The sequence below is a fragment of the Fusarium graminearum genome, chromosome 2, assembly GCF_000240135.3.
Source record: "Fusarium graminearum PH-1 chromosome 2, whole genome shotgun sequence".
NCBI classification, from domain to species: Eukaryota; Fungi; Ascomycota; class Sordariomycetes; order Hypocreales; family Nectriaceae; genus Fusarium; species Fusarium graminearum.
This window is the reverse complement of record NC_026475.1, coordinates 4,403,825-4,414,105: the sequence shown is the minus strand read 5'-3', so window position 1 is coordinate 4,414,105 and position 10,281 is coordinate 4,403,825. Positions and strand designations below refer to the sequence as shown.

Genomic DNA, 10,281 nt, shown 5'->3' with positions numbered 1-10,281 from the left:
CTATCTCTCGTGCATAGTATGCCTAATTCATTCCACAATGGTTTGAACTCGGTGCGCATCATTTGGATTTGTACTTGTTCCAAAAAAATCAAATATTCGGTCGTCCTTCTTATCCCACTCTTCTCTAGGTAATTCAGATCCAGAAACCTATCCTACCTATGTTAGCCAAAAGGTTCAACCCGAAACGTCCACCATGAGCGGTGTCATGATTTGAAATCATGGACAAGTCTGATCAGACATTGTCAACTACTCGAAATCATTCAGAGTACACTTTTTCCTATCACAGCCTGATATTTTCTTGTCCCTTATTATTCTTTCTGGTTGCCCTTTCCTCTATCATAGCCTCGCCGCGCTCTGCCACTGAGTTCAAATGATTGGCTGTCGATTAGCCACAAAGCCCCGCCTCGAAAGGGCACTAACGCAAGGCTGAACCTTCCTCTAAGGAACCCCCCTCTAACTCTTAGACTCTCTTACGACTGACTACATCATCATCGTGCCCATCTTTTTTTTTGGTTCTGCATCACTTCACTTTTGACAAGACTCAACATAGACAAACGAATCCATCCCACCACTTGGTTTTTTCCAGTGTCTGACCAAGTCCGAACATCAACGTTGGCGTGACGATTGCCAATCAAGTACCGAGGGAACAAACGAAACACCAAGCCTTTGAAGGTACAACCAACACCCGTCGTGCGTCGGTCTGCAGACTGCCACACACAGCTCTTCTACCTCTCTCCGTTCATGCACTAAATCCTGTGCCGTCTTAGAATATAGTATATAATTCTTCTAAACGGGTGCCCCGAAATGGCCCGCACCCGAGCTGCCGGTCGCCAGAGTATGCCCGATGCTTCCGCCGGTCGCAATCCTCCTCAATCCTCCCACGCGCATGCTACGCCATCCTCTACACGTCCAAGGCGGTCGCAAACCACTACGCCTCGCTACAATGAATCCTCTGATCAAGAGGATTCTGACTCTTCATTGAGGAGCCCACACTCGTCCGACGAGGTAGAGGTCGAAAGCGAGATCGAACAAGACGAGGGGACACAGTCCGAATCACGATCGCATCGCATTCGGAAGACCAGGTCAACAGAAAATTTACCAAGCCGTACTCGTACTCGCCGTAGCGCACGAAACACTGCTCCCTCCCGGGCGCCCCCGACCTTGCTTGGTCCAACAAGGAACGAGCCAAGCCCGAGGAATCGACAAACAAAGAAACGGCCACAGCCATCAAAACACAAAAGACGATCTCTTAAAAAGCGCCGGGTCTCTTCAGAAGCTGATCTAATACCACAGGGCGTCATTCCACCTTGGACTGACCCTCAGATACCGTATAGTGCCTGGACCGATATCTTCTATTACGCAGCCATCGCAGGCCATGATAGCCTTGATATCAACTGGTTGATAACTACTGCCACAGTTTGCAAGGCTTTCTCAGAAGCGGCTTTAACAGCCATATATCGTTCCCCACCTCTGACAACGACCGGGAAGGCCAAACGATTTGCAGCCCTGCTAGAACGCCCACCTTCTGAAACCGTGTTCAACTATCGCGCCAAAATTGAGACTCTTTATGTAGATGTTCATGTTGTACCCCAGCTACTGTTGCCCAAGATGCTCTGTGTGCTTCCGCGTTTAAAGGAAATTATCCTCTTCACACCGTCTGATCAGCCACCATACAGACAGTTGGACCGCACAGTGAGATGGCAATACACAGACGAAATATTCCACGCCTTGAGACCAAGCCCCAAGCAGCCTGATGACATCAGTTCTAAGGACAAGAAGTTCTATACCGTCCTTAAAAGCTGGGAGTGGAGTGGAAGCCTGCTGGGAGGACCAGTGGCCACTATGAATGATGTAATACGCATTCATCAGGAACCTTCATTCGCTCATCTCACCAAACTTAGCTTCACAAACCTCCAAGTCCCATCCCTCTATAAGCTAGGGGTGAAGGGTGTCACTGAGGAGCGAGAGCTAGAACTTTACGCCGAGGATGAAGCTGTTATCAAGTCCATCGCGGAGGCGATTTCCCAGTTGAAATCGCTTCAGCACCTGGTATTTGAGTCGTCGACTATCATGAATGATCGGTTGCTTCCCCTCTTACCAAAAGGTCTTGCACATCTCTCTTTGATCAACTGTTGGGAGATCAAGTCTGATGAGTTCACGCCGTTCCTACACACCCATGGCAGACACCTCCGCAGCCTGAATCTACTGCACAACCAGTCATTAGACTTGGTCTTCTTGACCAGTTTGGCTGACGCCTGCCCCAAACTGGAAGAGCTGTACATGAACCTTTCTTATTTCCACCATCATGACTCCGTTTCTGTGACTAATAATGATGCGGACCCTCTGTACGACCAAGTTCTACTGTCACATCAGAAACCGGAGTGGCCGTCAAGTCTTCGAGTTATCGATTTTGAACACATTCGACATTGGACCGTCGAAACAGCAGAAATGTTCCTCGGGTCTTTCGTAGACAGCGCCGGCTCTCTCCCCAATCTGCGCCATCTTGCCGTAAAAACAATGATCAACATACCCTGGAAGGCCCGTGCTAATATACGCCACGAATGGATACGGAAACTGGATAGAGTCTTCCTTCGCCCCTTTGTACCACCGCAAAAGAATTACTCTCTCCATCCAAGAAACGATGAGGAGGTGCCTCAAGTGTCTGAGAACAAAAAGAAGCCTCAACGTCTATCTGATGGCCCATCTCGACGAAGCAATCGTCTAGCAGCACATGTATCTGATTCTGATTCGAGGTACAGCACTAATTCGAAGGGTCTTCGCAGCTCTCATGGCCGCCCAACATATGCAGAGCCAGAAACTGACGATGATGAGTTCAATACCGAATTGGAGGGAGAGGATGGGAGCGTGCGCAGTCCTACATCGAGTCGTTCCGAGGAAGAAGAGGCTGAAGGCTCAGACCCCGATGCGCAGGCAAGGAAACCTGTGATTCAAGGACGCTGCACTGTTGTCTCCATCGTCTTTGATAACCAAAAGCCCACCGAACTACAATACGGCATGGAAGACTTCATGGATGATGATCATGCTGAATCGGATGAAGAGTGGGATGGTGATCATGAAGAAGAAGATGCAGTCTTTGTCTGGCGTTAGATTAGCTGTCAGCACCAATCTTGACAAAAGTGACTGCCTTGTCACTTGACTGTGCCGTTACCTTTTGAAATGCCACTCTCTACCATATCCAATACCCTTCATATGCTTATGTAGTCCTTAGGGTATCAGAAAGATTATCCACTGGGAGCATAAGGGACGAAATTAGTAGGTTATCTTATGCTACTTAGACTATACCTTTAGGCTATTTATGTCTGTAACCTAAGACTAAGGGGGCTAACTTTTCTACTACCCAGTAGGTAACATAACACACGACTTAAATCACTCTGGCTGCTGGAAAGAGACGTAGAATTTAGAAGCCTATTACCCATCTTACCTACCCTTTCTCCTCTCCAATTATGTCTCTACGCACTTGCTAAAGCCGGAAATATTCCATGATACAGTTCTCACATTGCTATTACGATGTGGGCAGCCATTAAAATTCAAACTCGTAGTTTCGCGCCTACGAACTTGGTGATAGCTGTGTGCTGGGACTGTGTGGGGTAACGATCAGCTTACTGTACAACCACGGTCATGCATGATCATTCTGTGAAGCAAGGAATCTGCATTATAACTAATACTAATAAAATGGACGGGAATTTAAAATGAGTTCCCCTTTTATTTTACTAGTTTTCTTGAGTTAGTGACTTGCTGTGGTTGCTGGACCTCATGGAGATTATGTGCTCTAGTTGTGGTTGTCATCATGACACTGGTAAGCAGGGAAGGATTATATCCCCACTAAGTACGGCATAAAGCAATAATAGATGCATTTTTTAGGGCTGGGAGCATAAATTAATAGCCAAGACTTGTATTCCGATAAATCTGGGAAACGGATTCAGAGTTTGCTAGTCCTAGCAGTAATGCTCGAAACACCATGTTGCAACTTGATCGAGTGTGTCAGAGGTCAGTGAGTCACTCATGTCTCTCAGCAGGAAAAAACACAATGTAGAGAATAGTTGGGGTGCAAAATACATCAGGCATGATCATCCATCACGCAACTAACATCTTCATTTACGACTATCATTTCATGTCCCGACCTTTTCGCTAGCCTCCCCTGGCTACTCACTTGTTGGGTAGGTAGGCCTCAGGGTATTAGAAAAAATGGCCGCTGGAAGCATAAGAGACGAAATCAGTAGGTCAGTTTATGCTACTTAGATTATACCTTTAGGCTATTTATTTTTATACACCAAGACTGAAGAGGTCAACTTTTCTGCTACCCACTAGGTACCTAGGTAGGTATTATCATGGTGCTTGCTCAAGACACTTAACTGAGCACGACTGATGTGGCTAGTAATGATTACATAAAAGTCTCATACGAGACATGCATTTATTCCATGTAGCCATCCTAGCTGAATGGACTCTAGACATCCTCATGATTACTGCAAAGGAAACCTGACTTTTGCATCCTTAAACTGCACTCCCTGGTATCCATAACTAATCTATACCAAGCACAAGTCATTACTCTGCACCGCTTGCGCCAAATCAAGAAATATGCATTACCGTTATAGAGTACCTTCGCACTCACTCATTCATCAGAATGCGGCACCTCCCATACCTTCACCTGCAAGATTTTTCATGCTCTTCTCGCTCAAGTCACTTCGCATCTCCCAAGCCCGCGAGTCACGTTCAAGCCTATTCCACGTGTAGATACTCTTTCGTAGTCGCTCCTGTTTGACGTGCAGCTCATCTCTAACCTTCTCCTCCTCATCTTTCAATTTCCGGTAATGTGGCTCAAGTTCCCGAGTCACGCCCATGGAGATGGGTGTCATCGAAGGGTCCAGCTTGCCACCTGGGATAATTGGAGGAAGGGTCGCAAGCATAGATTGTGCCAAAGTTTGCCGTGCACCGCCGGCATGTTGGGCCGATGGTCCGGTCGGAGGGTTAAATGGCCGAGACTGTGTTGGTGTTGAGGACAAGGGAACATTCGATGGAGCGACTCGCGGACCTGTGGGAATGGCCGAGGGTCCATTCGGTGTCGATGGTGTGGGAGAAGGCCCAGAGAACTGTCTCGTCGGTGGTTGATTCCAACCGCCGCGTCCTCCACGCGGGGCAAAACCACCTCTGGCCGGGGGCACATAACCTCTCGGACCAGCTGGTGGAATGGTTGGGCTTGTGGTATCTGAGCGCTGTGGAGGGGCGGTAGGGGTTTGAATCCGAGCTGGAGGGGGAGGAGCTGGTGAAGCCACTGGAGGCGCAGTATTCCTATTTGCTGCAGGGCCAGTTGGAGGTGCTCTCAAAGCTGCAGGTCCTCGTGGTGGCGAGCGCACCGGGGCATGGGCATTTGTGTCGTAGGAGGCAGGTCTTGGGGCCTCTCTAAGCGGTGCTGCTCCAAGCATAGTATGATGAGGAGACTGTTCTCGAGACTGAAGCGGTGAACGAGCTCTCACAGAGCTTGGCCGAGGCGACGATCTTCCAGATACCGACTGTGAAGTGATCGCAGATGAGATTCCAGATTCTCTAGGGGGGCTAACACGTCTGTATGACTGGTATCGGTCGTTACCGCGCCTACTCATAGATCGAGAACGCGGTCTGTATGAACCACCTCGAGGCCCAGTAACAGGTGATCTCACGGGGGGGCTTCTATCCCGGCGTATCACACCAAATGGAGACCTAGATCGTCGTCTTCTGTCAGTTAGTCCCAGGCTGTGTATGCAGGCATAGGGGGCTCTTACCTATCATCCCGTCGTTCGAAGTCACGTCCCCTATCACGTACTCGATCGCGGTCCCATTCCCGGTCTCTGACTACTCTCTCACGATCGCGTTCCCATTCTCTAACAGGGGCTGGCGACCTGGGGCGCTCGTACCGGTCCCCGCCGCCACGTGGTGGTGGAGGCGACGGTCTCCGTGACAGACTACGTCGAGGAGATGGCCGCCGCATAGACCTACTACGCTCTCTTCGGCGTGGGCTCTCTCGCTCTGCTCTTGATCGTTCCCTCCGATAACGATCGCCTCCACCACTTCTCGACCTACGACGTGGTGGGTATCTTCCGGGTACATAACTATCGGATCCAGCGGGGATTGGGCTCCGGGGGCGCGGACTTCTAGGTCGCGGGCTCCTTGGTCGATCTCTGACTGGGCTTCTAACCCTTTCTCTAGCAGGACTTCTAACCCGCCTAGGTGATCGATCACGAGGTGTAGGTCTCCATGACTCGCCGGCACCGTATCTAACGACTTCACCGTCATCAAACCTGCAAAGATTAGCCATTGAAAAAAAATCCTTGAATGGATGAGAATGCGAAAAGAAAAGAACGCTGGAATAGCAAAAAATAATGGGGTGGTAGGCTGAGGACCATGGTTGTGTTAAACGCTAATTTGCGGTGCTTGTACATTTCCAACCAAGCAGTAAACCGATAATAGGAAGAGGCTTGTCATTGCCAGAAATCAAGATACGATTCGCGGACCGATCCAGTCGTCGAGTACTTTTTGGGCTTTTGATCAAAGCGCCTATGCCCGTCTATTGCGATTCTTTTCGTGGTATTGGGGTCCTTCAGTCGGCCCAAGCCAGTCGCAGTACCAAGGAGCATGACGTCGCCTCCTTCCGCAAGCCCACAAACATGCTCAGCATTCGTCATTTCTTTAGCGCTGTGCATTGCAAGGCCTGGCGATTTCGACTTCCAGGCTTGGCGCTAACAAAAGAAATTCTCCTTGTTGCGGCTGCTGAGCTACCAAGGCGTTCGTTCCAAGCTCAATGCTTCCCAGGTATGCGCCGAGAGTCCCCATCCCGTTTTTCTGTCCTTGTGTATGGTAGACAAACGATCGATGACTCGATGATCAGGTCGGTCTTTGTCGGATTCGCAACGATATTCATATCCAAACCATGTCTTTCTTCGACATTCTTCCCTCCTTGAAATCTTGAGTCGGGTTTGGGAGGCATAGCGCGAAGATCGCTTCGTTCGAATCGCATGATGCAAGTCGCGTTGAGGGTAATGACCGCCCCAGGATCGAGTCGAATGTCGAAGTAACCGGCATGTCGCAAAAAAGGTACGGGTCGTGATGGTGGTGATAATAACAAGGGGCAAGAAAAGCATTTCAAAGCTTACCTTCGACCTCGATCGCGATCCATTGTTTTCTTCACCTAACGGGAGAAAGGTCCGCAGAGTTTATCCTGGTATGTTGTGCTGTGCCTTTACAAAAGCGCAAGCACGCGTCGTTGCAAGTCGCAAGTCGGGAGATTCCCAACGATTAACTGGGCTTCGATGGAGCAGGGAGGTCGGAGATTTCGCATGCCGATGTCCGGGTCGCCGATAAACAGCCCGATAAGTACCGTGCTATTACTGCACCGCACTGTATTCCACTCCTCCAAGGTTCAGGTTGAAGGCACCTATCCGTACTTTAGTAGGTAGATAGTAACAATAGCATTGTATTAGTAGTCGGTAATATCGATATTAACAAATCAATTTATCGGTTATATAATTGGCTTCGGCAGAAAGGCTTCTCTCTCATCTATAAGAATACACATACCTCATTCCAGAACTAGGTAAGCAATAACTACTATATCACAACCGTATAAAGCAACAATATCTTTAGACTTCATTTAATGTATAAATAGAAGAAGTTGATAAGTTGCTGGTATGAAGCTACCTAGAGGTATATAGTATAGAAAGGACAAACTCCTTCATCTCCATTCACTGCCCACTGCCTGCCTACTGCCTGCCCACTCACTCACTTAGTACTCGTCATAACGTGCAGCAGCAGAGAGATACCCCTATACAAAGTCATATAGGATCCTCCCTATAACCCAACACACCGTCTTCCTCATACTATTACTTCTCTTCGGTTGTCATGTCTGCATCCGACCCTCCTTCTAGTCTTTCTAGAATCCACTCCCGTGCCTCTTTTGCATGATGTGCCATCATTTTGTTCAGGCCAAACATGGGACTGCGCACGACAGACCCGAATCGTCGTTTATTAACTTTTTTCGTTAAGCTAGCGTCAGCCCAGCAAGCATGATCTCCCGCGATAAAGACTCGAGAGTTTTCTTTGTACCACGAGGATAGGTCCGTGTCGATATCTGACTTAATTGGTCGGAGAGTCCCATTGGCAAAGTTGACAACGCCCGTTATTCTCGACTTGCAATCTAGTTACTGTTAACTCGTCGTCCTCCATAGAATAATAGTTTATCTCACCTCGGTTGATCAAGAGAACCTTCACACCAAGATAGGCGTTTCCGACACCCATAATGAAGATGTCATCAGCGTCGTAAAGCTGTAGGTGATTGTCCCACAAATAGCAAACAAGCGTTTGGATTTGTTCCGTCAGAGCCTGCTCTTTGAAGCTAGGAATATGGGCGTCCGAGTCCTATATGCAGTGAGAAACGCAATCAAGGCAATCTTTAGAACTAGGTAAATACCTCGTCGTGAGTGACATAAGCAGGGATGTTGATGTCCATAACACCAAACTTCTGATCAATGGCCCAGTCGATGTAGTCCGTCACACCATCAACCTACAAAAATTAGCTAAGTCAACCAGGCAGACTGCGTGTATACTTACAACCCAAGCATTATGCGGGTCGAGAGTCGAATCTATCACATCTGGCTGCGCCAAAAGCTGAGGCCTAGACAAATTTAGAGGTCATAAACAACGCTGCACCGGGCAGATTAGCAACTTACGGATCGTGAATAATGATGAGAATCTTCTTCGCTTCGTGGAGACCTGGTGTCACTAGTACCTGGTTCTCGTATGACTTGTACAGGTTCTCGCGTTGGATGTACAGAGGTATCATGTTGTGCTTTGTCTGCAGCACTTGTCTCTGGGCATTTCTGATCACATCGTGTAGCCGGGAGGAGTTGAGTGATTGTATCTCAGGAACATTGACAACTCCTGGTCGCATACATTCCCAATAGGGGGCTTGGAGCGACTGGACCTTGGCAAGGATTCGCGCCGCTTCTTTGTTGATCTTGGGTAGCTCCAATCGAGGCGGAGGCTCACCCATTAGAGTCTTCGCAACAGCAACCGCAGACACAGAAATGGCCTTGAGGTTGTAGCCGCCCTCCAGACACACAGCAACCTTGCCATCCGCCAAGGACATCAGCATGTGTGTCATGTGAGCGTAACAAGCGGGAGAGACAAAGCAGCCTCCGAGCTCGTCACCATCAGCGGCATCAAAGCCTGCAGAAATAACCACAAGGTCTGGATCGAACTCTTTGGCGATAGGCATGATGATCTTTTGGAATGCGGCCATGTATTCGCCATCACCCATACCTTGATCATGCCATCCAATGTTGATGTTCTTGCCAAGACCAGCCTCGCTGCCGCAGTGCTCGATGCCTCCATCTGGGGTCATGGAGTTGGGAGGTTTACCAGGATAGAAGATGCCGTTTTGATAGACGTGGAGGGAGATGTATAGAACATTGGGATCGTTGTAAAATATGTTCTGCACGCCGTTTCCGTGGTGAACGTCCCAATCCAGGATGAGGACTTTGCGACAGATCTTTGGGTAGTCTTGTTGGCAGACCCTAACTGCTACAGGGACGTTGTTGAAAAAGCAAAAACCCATAGGCCCATCCCACTCGGCGTGATGACCGGGTGGTCGAATCACAGCAAACGCATTCTTGACTTGCCCGATCACAACATTCTTGCAGGTTTCGATAGCTCCTCCGGCCGAAAGAAGTGCGGCTGGATACGACATACTGCCGACGTAAAGGGACTCTCGTCCCTGGTCGTATTGCTTCGTTAGATCGCGCAGTTCTGCGGTGCTCATCTTGTCCAAACGCTCCACCCAGTCAAAGTGCTCCGGGGAATGAGCCAGGCAGATTTCCTCTCGAGTAGCGGCCCGAGCAGGTATGCGCCACATGTAGCGTGTTGGACACTCTCTCATGATCCTCGGCAGCTCTGCTTCGGGGCCAGTGTAGACGAGGCCAACTTTCTTGAAAGCCTTGAAAATCTCATGGATGCGACGAGGGTCTTCTGGATGGTGCGTGTTGGGCGAGAAATCAGCATTCATATGCAGCTTCATTCTATCATCATAACAGCATCCTGTCGGTAATAGGCCTCTTCGTCTCATCTGATCGAAAGTGATGTCTTGAGGTTCAGGATCCACGTCCGCCTCATAAGGGTCCTCGGAAGCTGTATCGTCATCATCAATACTGGTGTTGCGTGTTTGGTAGGATCCATTTGGCGCATCCAGATCCTTCATAGGATGATCGACGATATCTGTAGCATTTGGTTCCATGCTAG

The 10,281-nt window shown here is 49.0% G+C and overlaps 3 protein-coding genes across 3 annotated transcripts; 1 reads left to right on the top strand and 2 right to left on the bottom strand.

The window, feature by feature from the left end:
• Positions 1–804: 804 nt before the first annotated feature.
• Positions 805–3,108, top strand: FGSG_04322 (uncharacterized protein; the record flags this gene model as incomplete). The annotated part of the gene is made up of 1 exon (XM_011322990.1): positions 805–3,108. One exon carries the CDS (start codon positions 805–807, stop codon positions 3,106–3,108), a length of 2,304 nt encoding a protein of 767 aa, XP_011321292.1.
• A 1,529-nt stretch (positions 3,109–4,637) lies between these two features.
• Positions 4,638–6,310, bottom strand: FGSG_04323 (uncharacterized protein; the record flags this gene model as incomplete). The annotated part of the gene is made up of 2 exons (XM_011322989.1): positions 4,638–5,777; positions 5,819–6,310. The coding sequence occupies 2 exons, from the start codon at positions 6,308–6,310 to the stop codon at positions 4,638–4,640; spliced, it is 1,632 nt and encodes a 543-aa protein (XP_011321291.1).
• A 1,537-nt stretch (positions 6,311–7,847) lies between these two features.
• Positions 7,848–10,257, bottom strand: FGSG_04324 (histone deacetylase). Its single transcript, XM_011322988.1, has 5 exons — positions 8,715–10,257; positions 8,596–8,659; positions 8,456–8,548; positions 8,251–8,403; positions 7,848–8,174 (listed from the first exon to the last, which is right to left on the bottom strand). Exons 1-5 carry the CDS (start codon positions 10,238–10,240, stop codon positions 7,869–7,871), a joined length of 2,142 nt encoding a protein of 713 aa, XP_011321290.1. The 5' UTR covers positions 10,241–10,257; the 3' UTR covers positions 7,848–7,868.
• Between the last annotated feature and the right edge of the window lie 24 nt (positions 10,258–10,281).